Source organism: Cervus elaphus, chromosome 23 (genome assembly GCF_910594005.1).
Source record: "Cervus elaphus chromosome 23, mCerEla1.1, whole genome shotgun sequence".
NCBI lineage: Eukaryota > Metazoa > Chordata > Mammalia > Artiodactyla > Cervidae > Cervus > Cervus elaphus.
Window position 1 is genome coordinate 61,253,668 of NC_057837.1, and position 25,682 is coordinate 61,279,349.

Consider the following 25,682-nt stretch of genomic DNA (forward strand, 5'->3'; position numbering starts at 1 on the left):
CGGCCGGGGCGGCGCGCGGGCTGCACGCGGGGGTCGCCGGGAGCGGGGCGGACGTTCGCGCTCTTCCTTCCCTCCCAGCCTCCGCGCCGCGGCGCCCTCTGGCTCTGGAGCCGCTATGGGCGCCGCCGCGTGGGCACCGTCGCTCTTGCCGCCGCGTGTGTCTCTCCTGCTGCTGCTTCTGCCGCTCCCGGGGCTGTCCGTGGGCTCCTGGGATCCGGCCGGTTACCTGCTCTACTGCCCATGCATGGGTAAGGCCTCCCGAGCCTTCTGTTCAAGTGGGGAAACTGAGGCCCGGAAAGGAGAAGCCACTCCTCTGAGGCGCCCAGAGACGCCTTGACAGGTCCGAGAACGGACTCCAGCGCTGGACAGGGCCTGCTCCTCGACTTTCTGCCCTTGTGGCAAGGACATTGAGGGGCTTCTCTGTCCAGCCTTCCATTTGGCAGATGAGGAAACCGAGACCAGGAGAGGTTACGACGTGTCTTGCGCAAAACCTGAGCCAAACCCGAGTCCAGTAAATGGAGTTAGTGGGGTAGAACTTGTCAGTGACCCAGTGCTGGCTCTGGGCGACTCATTCAACACATGTTTATAAGGCACCTACTGGGTGCCCAGCCCTGTTCTCTGCTCTAGGGATACGGTGGTGATAAGACAGAAAGCTCTATGCCCTTGTAGAGCCTTCATTTTACTTGAGAAAAACAGACCATAAAAGATAGGCATAAAGAGTAAGTAATTGCATAATATCTTAGAGGAGAGTAAGTGCTATGGGAAAATTAAAATAGAGCAGGGTAAGGGAGAATCTAAAAGCTGGCAGTGGGGTGCAGTTTAAATGGGGGTGGTGGAGTGTCGTTTTAAAGTCACTCATACCTAAAACCCTCCAGTCTCCTGACCATGATGGTATGTCCCTCTGCGCATCATCTCCACCACACCCTTCTCCCCGGATGTTCCAGTTACAGGCACAATTATCCCTTTCTGTTCCTTACACAGGCTCGGTCCTGCAGCCTGCGCTATTCCCTCAGCTGGGAACACCCTCCTCTTGCCTCTGTGCCAGACCAACATCTTTCCATCCTCATGCCACAGCTTATAAGTGTCGCCAGAAAGGACTTCAGTGACCTCAACCCAAATAATCTCATCATTTTCTACATCACCAAACATGTTTGTTTATCTTTACTGTCATCCTACCTGGACTGTGAATGCCTTGAAGGCAGAGACCTTGACTTTCTTGCTCACTCCTGTGTCCCAGCACCTAGCAGAGATACTGACACATTGTAGCCTCTCAACAGTCTTTGTGGAATGAATGAATGGATGCCTGCTGGGGAAGACAGAAACAATCAGATAGGGCCGTTGCCCCTGAGGCACTTACAGGCTGAGGAAAGGGCCAAAGGCCAGGAAATGGGAAAGGAAATTCTAAGAAGAGTGGAAGAACCACTCAAGTAGCTCATCCAAAGTGGGAGATGGAGGATGGGTACTGAATATGGCAGAGGGGTCATGAAAGGATCCCAATGAGTGAGGCATTGGAGTTACCCCTTCATGTACAGAGGGGAGGAAATAGAAGGGCACCCCTGGCTGATGTAATAGCAAGAGCGAGGACATGGGGGTGGGGATGGGAAATACAGAGCATGTTTGGGAAACAGCAAGAACCTGGAATGACTGAGGCAGAAGAGGCAGGGCCTGAAGGGCCTTGACCATCAGACCCAGGAGTCCAGACTTGGTCCCATGCTGCCAGCTCCCCTGGCTATCCTTGGTATCCTGGTCCTCCCCATCCCTGGCTCCACATCCTTTCTGAATCTTGCATACCCCAAGCCCTCAACGCCCCAGTCCTCACTTCACCTGCAATATACCATCCAGGGCGCTTTGGGAACCAGGCTGATCATTTCTTGGGCTCCCTGGCATTTGCAAAGCTGTTGAACCGCACCCTGGCTGTACCTCCTTGGATTGAGTACCAGCATCACAAGCCTCCTTTCACCAATGTGAGTACTTCCTGCCTGCTGTTTGCCCTTGTCTACCTTTCCCTAGTCAATGCTCACCTCTGCTTGACCCCAAGTCCTTTTATAGGCTTTATCTCCCATCACCCTGAGTTTGCCCTATCCACCACCCAGAACTGTCCTCCCTGGCTAACTCACTAACATTTATTCAGCACCTGCTTTCTGAGCAATGCATGAGGATTAATTCTTTTTCTCCCATCACATTTCTATTAAGAAACAGGTTTAGAGAGGCTTCCCTGTTATGGGCTTCCCTGGTGGCTCAGAGGATAAAGCATTTGCCTGCAATGCGGGAGACCCAGGTTCGATCCCTGGGTTGGGAAGATTTCCCTGGGTTGGGAGAAGGAAATGGCAACCCACTCCAGTATTCTTGCCTGGAGAATCCCATGGATAGAGGAGCCTGGCGGGCTACAGTCCACGGGGTCGCAAAGAGTCGGACATGACTGAGCGACTTCACTCACTTTCCTTCACTTTAGAGAGGCTAGGTATCTTACCACATTCACACAAGCAGAACTGGAATTCAAGCTCATGTCTGTGTGACTCCAGAGCCTGTGACTGGAAGCTCTAGACTCCATTTCCAGCCTGGTCTGGTCCCACCCATTGGTCACAGGTGATGGGTGCTATTAGCAGTTATGAGGGAGAAACTGAGGCACAAGTTAGTTAATAACTTGTCCAAGGTCACAAACTAGAGGAGTCTGGCTCCAGCACCACCTCCCAGCTCATTAACGGGTCCCTTAGAATGAGAAGTCCAGTATCATCTTAATTTCTTGCATGTTCTTTATGACTTCCATTGGCCTGTCTGTTTTAGTTCACATTTTAACTCCAGGGGTCTGGTAGTGGGAACTGAGTTAATATTTAGTGAATTGACTTTGAAAGTTCTTAATAAACTTTGAAAGGTTATATGCAAAACACCCATATTTATTTCTTACAACCTTTTCTCTGCATAGTTTTTATTTTTTCTTGTGCATGCCATTTTTAGAGAGATTTTTAACAGCTAGAGGATAAAAGCCAGTTTCCCTAGTGGCTCAGACGGTAACACGTCTGCCTACGATGCCGGAGACCCAGGTTCGATCCCTGGGTCGGGAAGATCCTCTGGAGAAGGAAATGGCAACCCAGTCCAGTACTCTTGCCTGGAAAATCCCAGGGATGGAGGAGCATGGTAGGCCCATGGGGTTGCAAAGAGTCGGACACGACTGAGCAACTTCACTTCAATGAGGTCATAGCCTGAGTTGGCCACTGACTAGCTGTGTAGCCTGGTCAAGGTACTTGACTTCCTTGTGCCTCAGTTTTCTCATCTTTAAAATAGGCTGGAAATAATTATTGCTTCTTTCCTCAGTGAGTTAGCGATGGTGGTATCCCTCCCTCTTAGAATCAGCTGAGCTGTTCAATGTAAAGTGCTTATGACACAGAGAGTCCTCAGTAACTGGGCACAGTTGATGCTCTGTCTTTTTGCACTTACTGTTACAGTTTAGACATGGCCCATTCATCTCCTTCTGGTTCACTTGCCTTCTCTTCTCAGCTAGGAGTCTTTCAGAGTCTCTTCTTGCTTTCTACAGGTTATTCAACCTACTCCAGTTAGACTTTCCTTCCCCAGTGGGACTGTTCTCACAGAAGGTCACTAGAGACCTCAGAATTGCCAAATCCAGGGGTCATTTCTCGGTCTCTATCTCATCTGACCTCCCGGTGGCACCTGACCCCATGAGCCTGTCTCCTTGAACTTCCTTACTCCCCTGGTTTCCAAGACACAGCCTGTTCCTGCTTTAGCCCAACCTGTCTGCATTTTCCTCTTTGTGCTGCAGCAAGGGCTCCTTTTTCCCCACCCACTGTTTAAATGTTGGTGTGTCTCCTGTTTCTGTTTGCTTGTTAGCTGTGTGACCTCAGATGAGTTTAGATTCTGTCCGCCCAGGTTTCTTCATAAGTAAACTAGGGATGGCTGTATTCTTACCTTTCACTATTAGATGGTCAAGTCCATGAAACATGACGAGTATAGCACCTGGTGCTAATCCAGCACTCAATAAATATTAGTTGCTTTTATTACCATTATTTGCTTTGCTCTAAGTTTCTGTTGACTCTTGCAGCTTTCATTATTCTCCATGTACCTTCCAAATTTATCTGTGGCCCTGACTCTCTGACCACAGGCCCAGTGTTTCAAACTCCTCAGCCCTTGAGTCTGCTTGGATGACCCACAGAGCCAGCACCTTCCCCTCAAACCTATGTTCCCGCCTGTATTTCCAGCCTTAGTTTATGTCACCACCATTCACCTGGATACCAAGCCAGGAACCTAGACGTCATCCTAAATGCTTCCCTTTACTCTGTACTTCACCTTTCTTTACATTTTCTAACCTGTCCATGCTTCCCCATCTGTCAGAGTTAGGAGAGATGCTCAGACATACATGTTGAAACAACACAACAAAAATACATGTTGAATGAATTGTTATTGTTTTGTTGCTAAGTTGTGTCGGACTCTTTGTGACCCCGTGGACTGCAACACACCAAGCTTCCCTGTCCTTCACTATCTCCCAGAGTTTGCTCAAACTCATGTCCATTGAGTCAGTGATGCTATCTGACCATCTCATCCTCTGTTGCCCCCTTCTCTTCCAACTCATGTTGAATGAATACTTGAACAAATAAAGGACCATTGCAGTAGCCTCCTAATCTTTTTCTCCCTTGTCTAATCTTACCATCAGGACATTCTCTCTTCTGTCACCAGAGAGATCTTTCAGGAGAGCAGATCTCATAATATTTCTGCTTAAAATCCTTTGCGTGACCTCATTGCTAATAAGTAAGGTTCTCAAAGTCTGCTCATTGGAACACCAATGGCTTAAGTAGAACCGGTGCAGTGGTTAAGTCAGTTTGGGAAATTATGTTCTCAGTTCTTCATTCCCCCCAAATTTGGAGATTCAAAATGCACGTTAGCGTTATTAAAGGCCCTGAGAAGTCCTGTCATAAAGAAACCTGCTTAACATTGCATTTCTCAGGCCTGTTTATTTCTGGAGCCTTTTTATTGCAGAACCCTTTACCCACCTGAACTAGTAGAACATGCTTGGAAACTCTGACCTATAGGATAAAGTCTAAATTGTATTTCATAGTGTTCCAAGAAATTTTCTTAAGTCTCGAAAAATGCAGAGATTAATATAATCACCATCCATGTACTCACCATTAGCAATGATAATCATTAACATTTTCTTGTCTTTGCTTCATCTCTTTTGTTGTTAAGAAAAGAAACAAAAGGTTACAGATAAAGTTGTTAAAAGATAAAGTCTATCTTGGTTCAAGGCTTCTCCTAGTCTCTCCCCCAGGCTCAGAGGCAACCACTATCATGGACTTAAGTATCTTTTTTTTTCTTTTTCTTTTTTTTTCTTAGTATCTTTTGGTGGAACTCCTTCCAAGTTCTTTCCAGTACTGCTTCCATTATGGCACTGAGCATCCTTTATCCCTCTCCTGGTACAAAGGGCAAGAATTTGTCTAGGGCAAATACCTAGAGGTAGAGGGTGCATTTAAAATTCTATTTTTAATAGATGCTCTAAGTGGTTATATGCCAAAGTAGTGGCTCTAAAATGTATGCCTCTACTGTCAGCTATATCTTTTCCAATAATTAGAGTTAAGCTTTTTAAAAATATTTATTTCATGTATTTTGGCTGCGCTATGTCTTCATTGCTGCGTGCAGCGAGTAGGGGCTACTCTTGGATGTGGTGCACGGGCATCTATCTCATTGCAATGGCTTCTCTTGTTGCAGAGCATGGCTCTAGGGTGTGAGAGCTTCAGTATTTGCGACAGGTGGGCTCAGTAGTGGCGGCTCCCAGGCTCTAGAGCACCGGCTCAGTAGTTGTAGCACATAGGCTTAGTTGATTCACAGCATGCCGGATCTTCCTGGACCAGGGATCAAACCCATGTCGCTTGCATTGACAGGTGGACTCTTAACCGCTGGACCAGCAGAGAAGCCCAGAGTTAAGCTTTTACACTTTTGTTGGTCTCTTGGGTAAGAAGTGGTGTCCTGTTGTCATTGTCATTTTCTTTTTCCCAATTCTAGTGAGCCTGCACATCTTTTGAGTGTGTTGGCTGTTTGGGTTCTCTTTGCTGTGAGCTGCTCACTCCTATCCTTTCCTGCCCATGTTTTCTTTTGTGTCATTTGTCTTCTCTCTTACAAATCAGCAGGCATTTTTCAACATGAGGTACATTACTATTTGTCCTTTAGTTTACAGATGTTTTCTCCCAGCCTCTGTTCTAAGCTTGGTGTCCTTTGTCAGAAGTTTGTCACTGACATGAAGTCTAAGCTCTCTGGGTCATAGAGTGTATGGGTTTGTTTGTTTGTTTGTTTTTAATTAAAAAATATTTTATTTATTTTTGGTTGCACTGGGTCTTTGTTGCTGTGCGTGGGCTTTCTCTAGTTGTGGTGAGCATGGGCTACTCTTAGTTGCGGCGCACAGGGCTTCTCATTGTGGTGGCTTCTCTTGTTGTGGAGCACAGGCTCTAGGTGCCCAGGCTTCAGGAATTGCAGTACACAGGCTCACTAGCTGTGATGTGCAGTTCTAGGGAGTGAGGGCTTCATTAGTTGCGGCACATAGGCTCAGTAGTTGGGGTTCTTGGGCCCTGGAGTGCACAGGCTTCAGTCGTCGAGGCTCACAGGCTCTAGAGTGTGGGCTCAGTAGTGGTGCACAGGGCTTAGTTGCTCCATGTCATGTGGAATCTTCCTGGACCAGAAATTGAACCCATATCCCCTGCATTGGCAGGCAGGTTCTTATCCACTGCACCACCAGGGAAGTCCTAGAGTATGTGGTTTCAATGGATGTCTTTGAAGCAGCCACTAGGGTACTGAGGGAGGCCCCTCCTTTTCCCCACTTTTCCTGTAGGTCCATGTGTCCTACCAGAAGTACTTCAAGCTGGAGCCCCTCCAGGCCTACCATCGAGTCATCAGCCTGGAGGACTTCATGGAGAAGCTGGCACCCACCCACTGGCCCCCTGAGAAGCGGGTGGCATACTGCTTTGAGGTCGCAGCCCAGCGAAGTCCTGATAAGAAAACATGCCCCATGAAGGTGAGTCCTGTGGGTCAGGGGGCCGTTTCTGCCTGTTCTGGTTCCTCAAGGCCCAGAGACACTGCAAGATAGCAATAGAAAGAGCCTGGAATAGAGAGATGGAGATTTATGTCCCATTTCTGGCATTTTTCAGCAGTGTCACTTTGAGCAGAGGACTTTGCTTCCTCTGAGCCTTTATTTCTACCTACAAAATAAAAACGCCAGTCCCTGCTGTGTCTTGCTCACAAAGTATCATGAGGGCCAGGAGTAAGAATGCTTGTAAACTGAAAAGTACCACATCAGTAATGATAACTGGTACTCACATAGCACTTATAACATGCTAAGTACCATGTTAAGAGCTTTTCACAAATTATCCCACTTAGTCCTTCAACTGTTTCATGAGGAAAGTACTATTAATATTCTTATTTTATAGAGAGGACACCGAGTGCAACAAAGAGAGGTTCAATATTTTGCCCAAAATCATATAGCAAATAAATTGTGGTAATATGACTGCATTTTCCACCCTCCTAACTTGTATACTTTCTTGCCTCTCAGCAGGTAAATGCGAGGCTGTCATATTTATCAGAAGTTTGTAAATTTCCGGCACTTTGGGAGTAAGACAATCCCCAATATGTCTTTCAGTGTTTATGCTAAAGTCTGGGGAGGGTAGGTGAAGAAGCCATGAAATTTGAGAAGGGAAACCTTGCTTTCAGCCCCAGTATTGCCCTCACTTGCTCTGTGAGCTTGAGCCAATGTCTTACCTTGTCTGGGCCCTGGTTTCCATCTTGAAAATAAGAGCATGGATCTTAGCTGATTAGCTGATCTTGAAACTCTCTTGGAGCTCTTAGTCTGTGGTCCCAAATCCAAGGTCAGCTGCCTCCCTAGACCCCCACCAATGCTGCAGGATTGGCAGGATATGGCATGTGAGCAGGAAAGACTCCTTCAGATATTGTGGTGAACATTTCCTGCTGAAAAGCAGCCTGGAGGCCAAGCCACCCTCCTCAGCCCCCAGCCCAGGAATTACGAAGTTACATTCCTACTCGCCCATCCTATGAGAGTATTTCAGACCGAGTCAGATAGTACAGGGTTTCCCCATCCACAGTTCCTTGGCCCCAATCCCACCTGGCTTTCTTTCCTGCCCAGTAAGCATTTGGCCACTCTCTTTCTCCAGGAAGGAAACCCCTTTGGCCCATTTTGGGATCAGTTTCATGTGAGTTTCAACAAGTCGGAGCTTTTTGCAGGCATTTCCTTCAGCGCCTCCTACAAAGACCAGTGGATCCAGAGGTACATGGAGGGGGCATTGTTGCTGGGATTAGGGGAGGAGTGGGGGGCCCACGGGCATTCAGCACTTTCCTGGTTGCTCTTCCCTCTACCACACCCTGCACCCTGATGGATGAGACCAAAGGTGCGGCTGTTCTGTCTGTTGAACTTGGGATCCTATGTGATCTGTTCCCATCTCAACGCCTGACACGGTGGGACGTTGACCTGCCACGAGGTTGAGCAAGAGTTTATCAGCCGATAAAGGATGTCATAAAAAGAATATTGTGCAGTCACATGCATCTCAATTTCCTCCTTGAGGCGTGAGAATCACTCCCCTGTTACCTTCCTCTTCACAAGGTGAAAATTGGAAGCCTCTTCTAGAGAAGAACAGCTTCAGGTACAGAATGAGAAATGATGTCATCCTGATAATAATTGGATGTGCTTTATTAGTTGCGTTCCACTAAACCCTATTTAACAAAAATAGGTTAGCAGGGCATAGGCAGAGGCTGTGAAATATTTATAGAGCGTCTGTCACGTATGAGACATAGTGCTCAAAGGCCAGAGGTGATACATAAAAATGAGGAAGACCCAGTCTCAGCCTTCAGCTGGCTGCAGTCTAGGTAAAATGATGACACTAACATAGTACACTTGCCATTGATGCTATAGCATGGCCAGAAAGAGCAGGGGCTTAGACATCAGACCTGGGTTAGGAGCCGTGAGGGGCTTATGAATTCTTGCGTGGTCCCAGCAAGGCGAAGAAAGACTGATGTACCATTAGACAGCCCTGAGCTCTCACGCAGCCCTTTCTTTCTCAGATAACCCTGAGTGAGCCCGTCAAACTGTCTGACCTGAGCTTCCTCCTTGGTTTAATGGACAGAGCACTATGGTATGTGCCTCCTAATGTATAAATCACAAGACAAATAATAGAGGGCCGGTCCGTGTTACCTGTTACTGTTATTCACATGCTTTCTTTTATTTAAGCCTTTGAGAAATTTCACAAAGTGGATATTATGATCAATTTCCATTTGACTGGTGAGGAAACTGAGATCAGTGAGGTTATTTAAATAACTTGCCCAAAGTAATGCAGCTATTGAGTGGGCAGCTGGGGTCTGTGTATAAGTCTTTCATCGTTAAAATCTAATATTTATTTAGTGCCTACTGCGTGCCAGTTGCTGTACTAAGTCTTCTCTACCTGAGTCTTCCAAGATAATAGCTCATTTAATAAATTCACAAGTCTGTGACACAAGTGTTACTGTCATCTCTGCTGCACAGGTAAGGAAATTGAGGCAGAGAGAAGTGAAATCACTTGCCTGAGCTTGATGTGGCAGAGCTGTGATTTGAACCCAGGTCACCTGACTCCAGAGCACCCATTCTTCATCACTGTGGAGAAAAGAGCTGTGCCTTAAACAGCTCCCAGTTCCTATTTGGGACTTGGCGTTCAGAGCTAGTTCATGAGCTACTAAGGAGACTCAATCCTGGCAGAGTCTTACCCCCCTCATAGTTGATCCTGCATAGGAAATTGTTGATTTCCATTTAATTATCTTCTTGGTCCTCCCCATTCTGCTCTGAATGAACCTAGAGCTATTGCCAGAAGGTAGACTGTCCTCAGAGGATGGAGATTTGCTTCTAAAATGCTAGGGGAGAAAAATGACACCAGTTCTAAAAGCTAATTCCAAAAAGCCAAAAAAAAGCACACAATCCTGGTTGGAGAAGGGACAGTGCTACATGGATGCATCAGTTGGACAATGTTGCTGAAGCACTTGTTCATGGCCACCCCATGGTCTTGTTTGAGTTCGTTGAGTTGTAGGAATTATGTGAGGGCTTGGGGAAGCTTTTGCCTTTGAGCCAACTTTTTAGGCTTACTTTCTTGCTGTTGGAAGTTGTCCTTCCATTGCAGGAGTGTGGGTGTCAGGGGAACAGTATTGGCAAGAGTCAGATGCTTCCCTGCTCACTGGGTAACTGCAGGTTGCTTCCCTTCTCAGGCCACAGTGCTTAATCTATAAAATGAAGGGATTGAGCAAGATTGATCATTTTCTTTCCTTTTTAAACAATTAATAAGATGACATTTGTTTTTTTGTTTGTTTTTAGTTTTTTTTTTTTTTTTTAATTTTTTTATTAGTTGGAGGCTAATTACTTCACAACATTTCAGTGGGTTTTGTCATACATTGATATGAATCAGCCATAGATTTACACTTATTCCCCATCCCGATCCCCCCTCCCATCTCCCTCTCCACCCGATTCCTCTGGGTCTTCCCAGTGCACCAGGCCCAAGCACTTGTCTGATGCATCCCACCTGGGCTGGTGATCTGTTTCACCATAGATAGTATACATGCTGTTCTTTTGAAACATCCCACCCTCACCTTCTCCCACAGAGTTCAAAAGTCTGTTCTGTATTTCTGTGTCTCTTTTTCTGTTTTGCATATAGGGTTATCGTTACCATCTTTCTAAATTCCATATATATGTGTTAGTATGCTGTAATGTTCTTTATCTTTCTGGCTTACTTCACTCTGTATAAGGGGCTCCAGTTTCATCCATCTCATTAGGACTGGTTCAAATGAATTCTTTTTGACGGCTGAGTAAAATTCCATGGTGTATATGTACCACAGCTTCCTTATCCATTCATCTGCTGATGGGCATCTAGGTTGCTTCCATGTCCTGGCTATTATAAACAGTGCTGCGATGAACATTGGGGTGCACGTGTCTCTTTCAGATCTGGTTTCCTCAGTGTGTATGCCCAGAAGTGGTATTGCTGGGTCATATGGCAGTTCTATTTCCAGTTTTTTAAGGAATCTCCACACTGTTTTCCATAGTGGCTGTACTAGTTTGCATTCCCACCAACAGTGTAAGAGGGTTCCCTTTTCTCCACACCCTCTCCAGCATTTATCCTGACTGGTGTGTAATGGTACCTCATTGTGGTTTTGATTTGCATTTCTCTAATAATGAGTGATGTTGAGCACCTTTTCATGTGTTTGTTAGCCATCTGTATGTCTTCTCTGGAGAAATGTCTGTTTAGTTCTCTGGCCCATTTTTTGATTGGGTCATTTATTTTTCTGGAATTGAGCTGCAGGAGTTGCTTGTATATTTTTGAGATTAATCCTTTGTCTGTTTCTTCATTTGCTATTATTTTCTCCCAATCTGACCGCTGTCTTTTCACCTTACTTATAGTTTCTTTTGTAGTGCAAAAGCTTTTAAGTTTCATTAGATCCCATTTGTTTAGTTTTGCTTTTATTTCCAATATTCTGGGAGGTGGGTCATAGAGGATCTTGCTGTGAAATATTCATTTATTTAGCTGCACTGGGTTTTAGTTGCAGCATGCAGGATCTTTATGGGCTTCCCTGGAGGCTCAGTGGTAAAGAATCCACGTGTACTACAGGAGACTCTGATTTGATCCCTGGGTTGGGAAGATCCCCTGGAGAAAGAAGTGGCAACCCACTCCAGTATTCTTGCCTGGAGACTCCCCATGGATAGAGGAATCTGGTGGACTACAGTCAATGGGGTCACACAGAGTCAGACATGACTGAGCATGTGTGCATGCATATGTGGGATCTTTAGTTGCAGCATGAGGGATCTAGTTCCCTGACCAGGGATTGAACCTGGGCCCCTTGCATTGGAAACAAAGAGTCCTAGCCACTCCACCACCAGAAAAGTTCTAAGATCAGTCATTTTCAAACTGTTCTTTGAATTTTAGAGTTGTGGAGAAGCGCTTGTAGTGCCATGGGGGGGCCAAGTTAGAGCTGTTCAGTTCCCCTCTCCCACTACCAATCAGTAACCCTCTTGTATATCAGCTGAAAGTTTCGGTGGTCACAGGTCTGGGTGTACCAGGTTTAAATTAGGTACCTGTAAGAGAAACCCCCAAATAACAGCAGACTAGCAAGACAAAAGTTTATGGTTTTCTTACGTAAAAAAGGACTGCAACCCAGGGCTGCATGGCGGCTCCCTTGTGTCTGGGAATTAGGCTCCCATCTGTGCTTAGCTGTCCCATTACCGGCTTTTATCCTTAGTGTCACCTCATGGGTCAAGATAACCGATGAAACCCCAGGCAGCTGGAGGGACAAAAGGGGCAGAAGAAGGGCCCCTCCTCACTTTTCTAGGGAGCCTTCCTTACAGCTTGCTTACACCAGCTCATTGGCTAAGTACTTAGATGTGCAGCTGTACCTAGCCCCAAGAAGTACTGAGAAATATATTTTGGGCTTCTGTGTGTCCAGCTTGAAAGTTGGATTCTAGAAGAAGAGAATAAGGGTTATTTCTTCCCCACTGAGGATCTTTCCATCTCTGCTGGTTCTGAATCTATCAATACCCTGATGGAGGTTTAATTCAATAGAAATTTATTTATTGCACTTTCACTGTTGGAAGGCTGTGAATCATTAGGCTGAACCATTCTCTTGGCATGAAGGCAACAGGTATTTGAGCATGTGGCTTATTGTTCTCCCTGGCTGCAGCCTTCCTGAGTGGATATAAACAGGTGACAGGCAGTTGGCAGGGCTGAAACCTGAAGGATGAGAAGGAGCCAGGCATGAAGAGCTGCAGAGAAAGGCAGTTTTTCATGCCACAACTGAGAGCTAGACTCTGCCTTGTTCATATGCCCGCATCCTCTGTACCCTGCATAATGTCCATTCACTGGTGTCTCTTGGGCACACATGTGGGTGCTGTGCATGAAGAAACCCCAGCTTGGGAGGGGGATCTCAGTAGAGTCAGTGTAATGGTAAAACACCCCAGAGGCTCACTGCTCCCCAAAGTAGGAAAGTGTGCCTTATTCAGCTGGATAGCTACCAGGCTCAGGGCCTGACTTAGGGTCACCAGCCAGGGATGTGAACAGAGGGAGCTAGTTAAGCTTTCTTTCCAAACCAGACCCTCATTCCCCACTTTCACTCCAAACACTAGTCTCTTCATTGGGAGCAAAGGAGCGCATCAGTTTGGCTTCTCACTGCTGGTCATGTCAGTAAGGATGTCGCATCCAGATCCAACCAAGATGGCTGTGTGAGCTGATCCAGATCCAGGTAAAGGAGTCACATATCCCAGACTTGCAATTCACCAAGGGTCAGCAGCAGATTCTTTCCAGGAGGTCAAGGAGGGCAGAGGTCCTGGTTTTATCCTAACGTTCCAGCCCCCTAGGAAGTCACAACTTTGTTTTTCATTGGAAGTCCTTTAAGGTGGCCTCTGAAAGTCACTTAAGGGCCTGGCCCATAGTAGGTACTCAGTTACGGTTCACTTCTTCCTTTAACCCCTGACTACCTGATCTGGTCTTTCTGGTGAGATCTCTGGCTCATTCATTCATTCCAAGTATATTCATTGTACCTACTATGTGTTGAGGCCTGCACTGAGACTGGGAATCAGAAGAATAAGCCACATATTCACCTTTTGAGGAACTTATTGACTGGGTGGGGGAGCTGGGAGTGAGGTACAGTAGTTAAAAACAAAGGTTCTGGAGGAGACTGCCTGGATTCAAATCCCTGCTCTGCCACTTCCTAGCTGTGTGACCATGGGCATGCTACTTAACCATTCTGTGTCTCAGTTTCCTTATCTGTGAAGTGAGAATAACGGCAGTACTTGCCTCATGGGCTCTTAAGAGACTCAAATGAGTTAATGTACACAAAGTAACTGGAACACTGCCTGTCCCATGTATGTACATATAAAATTAAACTCTGACAGGACAAGTGGTAGATAGAGCTAGGCTGTTGATGAACACTTGCTCATTGCTTCCTTGGCACAGGGCTTACACTCGTGTGTGTGGCCTTCACCGTGAACAAAAGTACTCGGGGTCTAGCCTCATGTCAGTGGACAGGGATTGTGGTTACTGAGCACATCATTGTGCAGGAAGCAGCAAAGAAGTGGAATGGAGCCCACTCCTAGGAGCTGAGGCTTGGGTGTGGCAACTGGTCTCGGAAGTTTGGAGGTGTTTGTGGTGTTTGGTCAGGTGTGAATAAAGAGTGGCCCGTTCACTGCAGCTCTTTCGCATGGGGGAAAGATTGGAACAGCCTCATTGACCAGCAGGAGGGGACTAGATAGGTAAACTGATTTCTTCATGCAGATGGGAAACTTTGGGAGATTTTAACGTGGTCACATGATCCACACCATCAACATGGCCAAATGTCTAAACCAGAGAGTTAAATTTTTTTAAAGTTGTAATAGATTACATGCAGAATGATGACAATGATGGATATGGTGAGAATGAAAATTTTGTGAGAGCTTTCTACATGCCAAGCACTGTTCTAAGTGCTTTGCTTGTATTAATCCGTTTGATCTTCTCAACAGCCCTCTGAAGTGGAAACTGTTATCAGTTCTATTACACAGATAAGAAAACTGAGGCACAGAATGGTTTTAGTCACCTGCCGAAGTTAGTGACATAGCCAACATTAGAACAAGGTCGTCTGGCTCTATAGTGTACACTTTCACTATAAAGAGCATACAGGACAATACCTTTTTATACAAATAGTGAAAGTGCAACCATTCATAAAACCACAGTATCTTCTGGAAAGAGGCGGAAGAGGGGAAAAGACCATAGGATAGAGCTTTTATTTAGGTGTGTATTTTTAAAAATCTGAAACAAAGTAAAGTATTAATATTTGCTAATTTGGGTCACAGGTATGTGGACTGTTAAATTATTTTCTCTTTTCCTGCATGCTCTGAAATATTCAGTAATTTTTCACTAAAATTTTTATTGAGGTAATTGTAGGTTCATGTGCACTTGTAAGAAATATTAATAATACAGAGAAATCCCAAGTGCCCTTTACCCACTTCTCCCCAGTGGTAACATTTTGCGAAACTATAGCACAGTATCACAACCAGGATGTTGACATTGGTACAATCCATCCATCTTATTCAGATTTCCCCAGTTTTACTTGAACTCACTTCTCTGTGTGTGTATATTTAGTTTTATTCAATTTTATCATGTGTGTATGTTCATATATCCATTACCACAGTCAAGATACTGAACAGTTCTAACATCACAGAGGTCCTTGTGTGGCCAGTTTATAACCACACACACCTATACACACACACACACACACACAGCCTAGTCCCAGAGGTCCTTGTGTGGCCAGTTTATAACCACACACACCTACACACACACACACACACACACACACACAGCCTAGTCCCTGGTGACCACTAATCCCATCTCCATTTCTTTTTTCTCTACTTTGTCATTTCACAAATGTTATATAATAGAATCATTCAGTGTGTGACCTTTTAAGATTGACTTTTTTCCACTCAGGATTCCCTTGAGATCCATCCAAGTTGTTCCCTCTATCAATAGCTGGTTCCTTCTTATTGCAGTAGTGTTCTGTGGTGTGGGTTTGTTCTGCAGTTTGTTCAACAAGTCACTTGTTGAGACATCTGAGTTGTTTCCAGTTTTTGACTATTATGAATAAAGTTGCTGTGAGCATTCACATACTAGTTCATGTGTCATAGAGATTTCCATTTCTCTGGGATAAATGCCCAAGCATACAGTTGCTGGGTCATATGGTAATTACTTGTCTAATTGTATAAAAAAACTGCCAGACTGTTTTCCAGAGTGACTGTACCTATTTCATAATTTTAGGGAAAGGATTTTGACTGGCAGAGGGAAGGCATACAAGGTGGAAGGGAGAAGTCTGCAGAGATCTGGGGTTGGAAAGTACTTTGCAAGTTTATGGAACAGTGAGGCATCTTGTGTTGCTGGAATATAGCTAATGAGAGAACACAGGTTTGCTCTTCACTCAGTCAATCAACAAGTCTTTACTGAGCTCTTATGTGTATCTAGACACTGTTCTAGGCACACAGAGATACTGCCCTCAGAAGCCTGAGTCCAGCAGAAAAGACGGGTGAAATAATTACAAGGTGCACTGTGAACAAGGGGGAGGGAGAGCCTTCAGCAGGGAATGACAGGGGCATCTTCAGGCTTCTGGTGCTTTCATGAAAGCAGGGATCATGCCTGTCTTACTCTCCTCTGGGCCTCAGCACGTAGTAGGCAATCAGTAGATATGTGTTAAGTGTTGAGTGAATGATCTCATCCACTGTACATGCTCCCTGTGAGTGTGACCTGTTAGCAGCTGCACTTCCTAATCCCACCGTGTGGGTAAAAGGGCAGAGATTCAGTCTAGACACCCCACCCTGGAGTGAATTACCGCACCACAGATTGGAAGCCAGCATGACATACAAAGGGCTGGAATGCTCTACTGTAAATTTTTAATTGTTGAACAAGCAAAGAAGGTTGTAAATTCCTCGTGGCGGGACAGTATTGCATATTGTGGCTGTTGCCGCTGCCAAGGTCTCTTATCAGCCCGTTGGTGTTTCACAATCTCTCGTGCTTCTTGCATGTTACAGGGGCCCCTCCGCAGGGTCTCTGGGACGTGGTGCAACGCCACCCTTTTTCCCGTGGGGGTGGCAGCCAGACTCTCTGTGCGTCGTCTGTCTGACTTCTCATTTTGTCTCCTGCCTAGATTTCCTCCGGAGGAACATCCAGTGCTTGCCCTGCCTGGTGCCCCTGCTCAGTTCCCTGTCCTGGAGGAGCACAGGCCACTCCAGAAGTACGTGGTGTGGTCAGACGAGATGGTGAGGACAGGGGAGGCCCAGATCCGCGCCCACCTCATCCGGCCCTACGTGGGCATTCACCTGCGCATTGGCTCCGACTGGGTAACTTCCCCCTTCCTCTCATGGCTGGGTTGGACGTATCCATGAGCAGGGCCCCTGTTTGTGTGACACTGAACGCAGAACCCATTGCACCAAGTCCTAGCCAGGGCAGAGAGACCTCACTCAGCCGAGCTGATGGGGTTACGCCCCACAGTCCCACCATGGGCACATCTGAAACGTGGCTTCAGAGTGCTTGCTTGGTAGTTCTCGTTTTTAACAGTTGCCCTTTTTTCCTTATTTCACAGATGGATAAACTGAGGTATCTAGCTAGGCTCTGAGTCAGGCAGCAAGCCAGAGAGCGCCCACAGTCTTCCGCCCCAGCTCAGTGTTTAGCCAGTCAACTCCTTGTTGAAAAACAAGCTCTGGAGGTTGGGTGGGGCTCCCAAGAAAAGAAGATACCATCCTCCAAATTCGGCAGCTGCTTAAATGTGCAGAAACCTCATCAGGTTATCCTCCCTGTGAAAATTACCGGAGCAGTACAGACGATCTCCTTAGTTTACGTAAGAAGATATGTATATATCTGTATGTGAGAAATACTCATTAACGGAAACTTGAAAAATACTCAGAAGTATGGAAATTAGATCAAAGTGTCATTTGAGGAAGCAGTCACATCCATATGACCCCCTTCCTGCCCCTCCATGAAATAAAGGAGCCAGGACCTGTACTCTCCTAGGACATAAGAAAATAATGTGCTTTTTTTTTTTTAAATCTAGCATAATGCTAATACCAAACTTACTAAAAGGTCAACTCAGGAAAATAGAGTCCATTCTCACTAGTGAACATAGATGCCCAGATCCTAAGTAAAATATTACCAAGTAAAATCCAGTAGCATATTAAAGAACATGCAACACAAACAAGTAAAATTTATCACAGTGATGCAGTGAAATTTATTATATTAATGCCCAAAGAAGAAAAATCATATAGTCATCTCAGTGGCAGCCAAGAAAGTGCTTGATAAAAAGTCAACATTCATTTATGATTTAAAAAAAGAAGAAAAACAACTCTTAACCCACTGGGAATACAAGGGGCCCACCTTAGCTTGATAAAGGCTATCTCTCCAAAACTCACAGGAAACATGCACTTCTTAGGGCTGTCAGAAGTGTTCCCACTGAAGTCAGAAATCAGATGAGGCTGCCCATTATCACCAGCGCAGTTCAAAATTCTGCTGGAAGTCCCAGATAATACAATAAGACCAAGAAAAAAAAAAAAACTGTGAAAAGCCAATATCCCCTTAGCACTGTTAACTGTTGATGCATTTCCCTTTTCCTCAGCGGTTTAAAAAAAAAAAGTTGCACTCTTGTATCGCCTGCCTTTTTCCCTTTCCTGGGCTCTTACTTCTGGGGTTGTGGGCAGTGGCTGTCTATAGCTCTGTCCCCACCTGCCACAGAAAAACGCGTGTGCCATGCTGAAAGATGGAACCGCTGGCGCCCACTTCATGGCCTCCCCACAATGCGTGGGCTACAGCCGCCACACCGCCGCCCCTCTCACCATGACCATGTGCCTCCCTGACCTGAAGGAAATCAAGCGCGCCCTGAAGCTCTGGGTGACAGCACTGAACGCCCAATCCGTCTACATCGCCACTGACTCTGAGAGTTACCTGCCTGAGATCCAGCAGTTCTTCAAAGGGAAGGTACACGTGGGGTGTGGGCCTGGAGGGAGAGCAGCTGGAAGGGAATCAAAGGAAGTGCCAAGGTGCTCCCTCCGCTCCCACCTCATGCTTCATGTTCTCCTGCCACCAGGCTTTTGCTTGAACATCCTGTTCTCTAGTTTCTGCCCTTCTTAAAACCCCAGCTCAGACACCTCCGCTGGGGCTCTGCAGGCTTCCCTCCACTCCTGTTGCTGCTGGATCCCGACTGGGAGCTGACACAACACTTGATCACATCTCTTCCCGAGACACCAAGACTGTAAGACTCGTGTAGAAACATGTCTTATTTCTTCCCAGGAGCTGTGGCTCCTTGAAGGCAGGATCCAGGGTAGACTCACTGTTCTGTTCTTCGGGGTCTAGCCTGATACTTTGACCTCCTCCAGGGCTGAGACCCCACCTTGCCCTCACCGGCTAGGACAGTGCCTGACACGTGATAGGCTCTTGGTGAATGTTTGGTGGTTAAGGATGTTGAGTGGGCTCTGGGGGACGGAGGGGAGGGGGCAGTCCAGTGCCGCAGAGGGATTAAGAGCAGGGACTATGGAGCGTGGGGCCTTGGGCCCTCCTCCCTCTGCAGCCTTGCACCAGTTACTTCACCCCTCTGTGCTTCTGTTTCCTCATCAGTAAAATGGGACTGAGAGTAGTGCTATCCTGGGGGGTAATCTTGAAGATCAAGTAAGAAGAAGCTAAACTGGTCCGGTACAAAATAAGTTCTCGATAAAGTTAGCTGTCATCGATAGTAGGAGTAGGTGGTTGATGAATACAGGAAAGGCTCTTTTGTGCTTCATAAATGCTTAAAGAAGGGGTAAATAGTAGGGGTTTGACATAGGAGTAAATAGTAGAATGTGCTTGGTACTGTGTAAGTGAAGAATAGGTAATAAGTAATTATGTATTGGTAAAACGGTGGAGTTAATAGTGAACATTCAGTAAGACTTTGGAGTGCATAAAGCCCCTAGATGCTTGTGCAGACCTTAAAAGACAAACATCCGCTTTCTAACAGTGGGTGCCCTTGGCTTTATGTCGAGGGGCTCCCTTTCCCTCTTTTACGGGCTTGTTGAGGAAGTGCCTTGTAGAGGAAGTGCCAAGTCACAGCATTCTGGTCCCCACCCACCCACTTTATAGAAGAATATCAGAGCCGGAGACCTTGAAGCACCTCCAACCCAACCTCTGCATTTTAAAACTGAGGAAACCAAAGTCCCAAGAAAGGATAGAATTTACCCGGGAGGTCTCAGGGCTAATTTTAGTGGGCATGACACAGAGGGGTAAGTTTCAGGGCGTGGGCGGAATTGTTCTGGGGATTTTGGCCATGATTAAGCTGGTATTATTTTTCTGCTACCATCTGAATAGCAAGATGATGATTTTTGTTACATCAGAAATCTCTGTGTGACAGCAAAGCACTTTCAGCCCCAGCTCTGCCCACACCCCCTACCTCCGTACTAAATGGAAGGACGCGGAGAGTCCCAGGGAGTTTTTTGTGAGTTTTTAGAGTTGGTATACTTGTTACACCTTGTGCCTCTTGCCATTTCTATTTCCTGTTCCTGTGCCACTGTTCTTGCCCTTCTCCACTCCTCACCTCCTTTTGTGGGCTCAGCCTACCCTCTCTCCTGAACTAAGCCTTGCTCATCCATTAAGCTGGGGCAGTGCTGAGCCGGGGATGCTGATAAATAAGATGTAGTGCTGCCCTCCAAGGCTCACAGTCTAAACTCAGGAAAAGAGACGTGCAGAGAATTATAAGGTATGCCACAGGAGAGGGCCAGGCTTGGGTATGGGGGCTCATTCACTCACTTGTCCAGTCCCCAGATGCATATTGAGACAGACCACCGTCAGAAGTGACCAGCAAACCAACACAGCCCTAGCCAGGTACAGGAAATGGGCGTTAACCAGAGAATCACGGAGTGAAAGCTACACACGAAGATGTGTGCTACAACATAAAGGAACGTGGTTCTGTGCAAGTGCAGAGCAGAGGAACCGGGACTAGACTGAGGGGCCCAAGGAGGGCTTCCCTAAGGAGATGAGACTTGAGCTGCAGAGTGAGAATTAAGTAGGAGTTAACGAGGCAAAGAGACAAGCACCCCCAACAGAGAGAGGAGCATGTGTGAAGGTCCTGAGACAGAAGGGAGCCTACTGTGAAGTGGCTGCAGCTCAAGGTGGAGAGGCAGCTGAACAGGCCTTTGGCCACATTCAAGATTTGTAGTCTTTATCTGCAGAGCAGTAGGGCACCAGTTAAGGGTGCTCAGCTTGGGATAGAGGGAGGGAGGAATAAGGGAGTAGGGGAATACGTAAAAGTTTTTTTTGGCTGCTTTCTTAACGGTATCTGGGCTTCCCTGATAGCTCAGTTGGTAAATAATCTGCCTGCAGTGCATGAGACCCTGGTTCGATTCCTGTGTCAGGAAGATTCGCTGGGGAAGGGATAGGCTACCCACTTCAGTTTTCTTGGGCTTCCCTTATGGCTCAGCTGGTAAAGAATCCACCTGCAATGCGGGAGACCTGGGTTCGATCCCTGGGTTGGGAAGATCCCCAGGAGAAGGGAAAGGCCAGTATTCTGGCCTGGAGAATTCCATGGACTGTATAGTTCATGGGGTCCCAAAGAGTTGGACATGACTGAGCAGCTTTCACTTTCACTTTTCCTTTGGTAAGCAGACCAGTAGAAGAAAAGATATGGTGACCAACCAGGGAGTGGTAGTCCATCAAGAGAAAGGTTCACCGTTGAGGAATATCTCAGGGATAGATTGGACAGGACTTTAGTCTCAGAGGCATCCAGGCAGCAGAACCAGGTGGGTGGGGTACTCTTTGGTCAGATTGTGGTTTGGTTGGAGAAGCCAAGCCCCTCAGGTGAGGGCTTTATGAAAAAGTCAGACCTTGAACTGAGCCTTGAGAGTATGGTCAGGACTGCGATGGATGGGAAAAGGCATTCCTGGCAGAAGACACCAATGAGCAAAGGCAGAGCGTGAACGAGTGGTGTGTGTGTGGAGCTGAGGGTTAGGGTCACCATCTGCTAGGCAGTGCTTCTCTCAGGCACCCCAACCCTACCTGTTAACGCTTTGTACGCCTCCTCTGTCTGTGACTTCAGCACAGAGAAAGAAGGTGAGGGGTGGCTGCAGGCCTAGTCGGATCCGGCCACTTTGTCCTGAGCCCTGGTAAAACGCCCTGCCCTTCCTCCTGCAGGTGAAGGTGGTGAGTCTGAAGCCTGAGGTGGCCCAGATCGACCTGTACATCCTCGGCCAAGCTGACCACTTTGTTGGCAACTGTGTCTCCTCCTTCACTGCCTTCGTGAAGCGGGAACGGGACCTCCATGCGAGACCATCCTCTTTCTTCGGCATGGACAGGCCCCCTCAGCTGCGGGATGAGTTCTGATCCCAGCTGAAGCACACCACCAGTCTGAGCTGTTCCCTCCAGCCAGGCCTGGCAGCCAGAGATGCTCCCAGGCTTGATTCCCCAAGGATCAGAGAACAGAGAAAAGTACCAGGGACTTCCTGGAGGAGGAAGACAGTCCATCTCCCAGGACACGGGACTTCCAAGCTCCTAGTGGCCAGACATCCCCCTTTCTCATGTGCTCCCTACTGCGTCTCCTGGGAATTTCTCACACCAGCAAAGTAGTCCAAGCTCTGTCTTTTGGTCTGCCCTGCTCTGAGGAGGCTGAAATGCTCAATTCTCTTCAGAGAGATTTTATATATAGAAAAAGAGATTTTTATAGTTTTGATACAAGATCATGACTCCCCTGGACCTCTCCCTTATCTTAAAAAAAATAAGTGAAGTTCATTAACATAGGTACCTAAAGTGACCTTAACAGAATGTGGATAAGGCTAGGGCTGAGTGGATGTATTGACCGCTTTACCACATGACCCCCCAAAGTGACCCTCAGGCTCATCCCCACTGCCTGGCCTGAGCCACTGTCAACCGCCACTTCCTAGGCAATTTCCAGGGTTTGGGGCACAGTCTTCTCCATCGTAAACACTATGCACAAGGAAGTTGTCGACCACTGTGCTGTCAGTACGCCGCAGACGGCTAAGTGCTGCTCACACAGCTCGTTCCCAGCAGGGAGCACCCGCATCAAGCCAGGCTGTCATGGTATTGCTCTCAGAGTCTCTTGGTAGTTGGTGGCTTGCCCCAAACATGGCACCATCAGGGTCTCAAAACACGTCACCAGGACCAGGGCTTGCTGGCCTGGTAGGATCCTTTTGAGGTCTCTGTTATCTCCTGTCCCAAAGGGCCTGGTTGTAGAACTTTGTCATTAAATTGGTCTCCAGGGCCTGTCCTCCCAGCCTTCCTCCTGCAGCGGGAGCCTTCTGACTGTATCCTCACGGGGGAGTGGTCACTAAGCCCCAGACCAGATGGAAGATGCTCAGTACCCAGGAGCCATCACATTGCATTCCTGGGGTTGTCTGCTCCATCCCATCCAGTGTAGTCTCAGCCAAGCCCATGAGGCCTAAAGTGTTAGGGTTGTGAGTTTCTTTGTCTCTCAGATGCTGTAGTGGTAAAAATACATGACCCCCAAGACCCTGTGATTTTTCAGTCTTGAGGAAATTCTCAGTTTCCTCAGGGTCACACAGCCAGCAGTGGTCAATCCAGATTTGACCTCCAAAGGGCCAGTGCTGTTAGCCAGCCTGCTCTGCAACTCCAGTTCACAAGACCCAGTTTACTCTGTGTGTGCGCCATGGAGGCCTCACATGGAGAAACAGTCAGCCACCTTTTGTCCCTATTGGGCTCTACCCATGGGTTTGCCATGCCAGGAGCCTTCAGGGAGGGATAATCCCGCAAGAAACAGAAAGCCCACCTGAAGCTTACAGTTCTCCTGGGTGGTTCTAAAATTCATGTCTGTTACCTGCTGATTACTTGCCCGCCATGTGGCCTGCCTTGGCCTTCAACCCTGGGAAAGTGGGAAAGACTCTGATGAGAGCCAGTCCCAGAGCTCCACACAGCTGTGTCCAGTGGGTAGCCTTTGGGAAGAGATGACTTTTTTTCAGGGCATACTGGATCAGAGGCTGCAGGGCGATCAGGATCTCAAACAGTGAAGATGGCATTTGCTGCTTAGAGCTGCCATCAAACTCTTAATACAGAAAGGGCATTTGTATTTCCCCTTTGGGGAAAATATTTTAAATCCTGGGTGGACTCAGATATATAGTTTATCTGCTCAGACTTGCTCACGAGCCTCAATGAGGGACATGGGAGCGAGCCCCTGCCTCCATTGGGCGGTTGGGAAGGTGTGGCTCTCTGACTGATGTCATTTGCTGCACACCCTGGAGAGTCTGGGGCTGAAATAGGCCCCCCAAATCCTCTTGATGAGCGTCGGCAGTCATAATAGCTTGTGTGTTTCTGGAGGTGAGGGCGCTAGAGCTGTAGTCTGATTCAGTGTGTTTTGTAGGCGAGCACTTTATTCCTTTGACCCAGTTTCCCCACCTATAAAATGGTGATAAAACCGACGACGACGGGGTTGTTGAATGGCCCCAGTCAGATAAAGGGAGTATAAGGGCCCATTGTAAACTTGAAGGAGACAAAGGCCCATACGTGGCTGTTGGTTAGTGTGACTGCCTCTGGTCACACGCCTCCTCTCTGCCGGCCACTGTGCTTGCTAAGTGTTTTATGGATGTGCCCTGGTTTAACCCCCACCTTAGCCCTGGGAAGTAGAAACTTACTCTTTCTGCACAAGGCAGGATTAACACTCAGAAAATTCTCAGTTTCCTCAGGGCCACACAACCAGTAGTGGTCAGCCCCAATTTGACCTCCAAAGGCCAGTGCTGTTAGCCAGCCTGCTCGGCTCCTCCGGTTCACAAGACCCAGTTTATTCTGTGTGTGTGCCATGGAGACCTTGAATAGAGAAGTGGTCAGCCACCTTTTGTCCCCAGGTGGGCTCCAGCTGTGGGTCTGCCACTGCCAGGAGCTTTGAGAGAAGGAGCATCCCCCAGGAAAGAGAAAGCCCACCTGAAACTTAGAGTTTTCTTGGGTGGTTACTTAATTCAACATGCTTTCATTCAACAGGTGTTTATTGACCAGGTGCCAGGCTCTGTGCTGGGTACTAGGGATTTAGCAGAGGATCAGACATAAATTCTTTGTTCTCAAGGAGTTTGCATTCTAATAAATAGAAGGCATAATAAGCAGATGTATTGTGGGAGGTGTTAAGGGCTATAAGAAAACTAACAAGTGCAGATTTTAGTGCAGAGGGGGAGCAGTGCTGGTTTAGATGAGCTCAGGGAAGGCCTCTCTAAAGAGCTGCTGTGGAGGGGGGCATGCTCGTTCAGAGTTTTGGAGGCAGCGCAACAGCAAGTGCAAAGGTCCTGAAGCTGGAATGAAAACTAGTAAGAAGGTGGAGTGGCAGAAGTGAGGCAGGGAACAGAGTAGACGAGAGCAGGTGACATGACCCATCCTACAGCCTAGTTAAGATCAAGCCTTGGCTTTTATTTGGAGAAATGTGGGAAGCCTTGTGGGGTCTGAACTAAGGAGAGTCATGGTCTGATTTACCTTTTTGTAGGCTTCCATGTGGAGAGGAGCTGGGAGGGAGGAAGAGTAGAAGCAGGGAGACCAAGATAGAGGCATCACAGGGATGCCCGAAAGATAAACGATTGGGCTCAGGCCTCGGTCATGGCACTGATTGTGGTGGAAGCTGGTCAGACTCTGGATGTATAAAATCACTTTAAAGTTTCAATCTTTTTTAAAAAATGTAAGGTCTTTACATAGTTTTGATCATGCAGTATATACAATTTAATGTCCTGGTTTTTTTTACTTAATAGTGTATCATGTTTTCCATGTTGGTACATGGTCTGAATAAATGTTTTTAACGATATAAAATTCCACTGAGGTGTGTCCCATAGTTTATTATGTCCCATAGTTTATTTTTGTTTTACTATGAGAACTTAGTATATTCCCAGTTTTTCACTATTACTATTTGGAAAATATTTTTATTTGTAAGTTTTTTTCTGTTATCTAACATTTTTACGAAGATAAATTCCAAGAAGTGGATTTGTTAGATCAAGACTTAAAAATAAAAGCTACTTTTTGGGAATTCCCTGGCAATCCAGTAATTAGGACTTTAGTGTCTCACTGCTGAGGACCTGAGTTCAGTCCCTGTTTGGGGAACTAAAATCCTGCAAGCTACCTGATGCAGTCAAAAAATAAAAATGCTGCCTTTTGGAAAAAATTCAAATATCCATAAAAATTGTAATAAATGAGCTCTCAGTTTCAACAGTC

The 25,682-nt window shown here is 46.8% G+C and overlaps 1 protein-coding gene across 1 annotated transcript; it reads left to right on the plus strand.

Annotated features, from left to right (window-relative positions):
- The first annotated feature begins 10 nt into the window (after positions 1-10).
- POFUT1 (protein O-fucosyltransferase 1) lies at positions 11-25,682 on the plus strand. The gene is made up of 7 exons (XM_043883223.1): positions 11-248; positions 1,843-1,964; positions 6,827-7,009; positions 8,160-8,272; positions 16,669-16,861; positions 18,246-18,488; positions 21,666-25,682. The coding sequence occupies exons 1-7, from the start codon at positions 116-118 to the stop codon at positions 21,852-21,854; spliced, it is 1,176 nt and encodes a 391-aa protein (XP_043739158.1). The 5' UTR covers positions 11-115; the 3' UTR covers positions 21,855-25,682.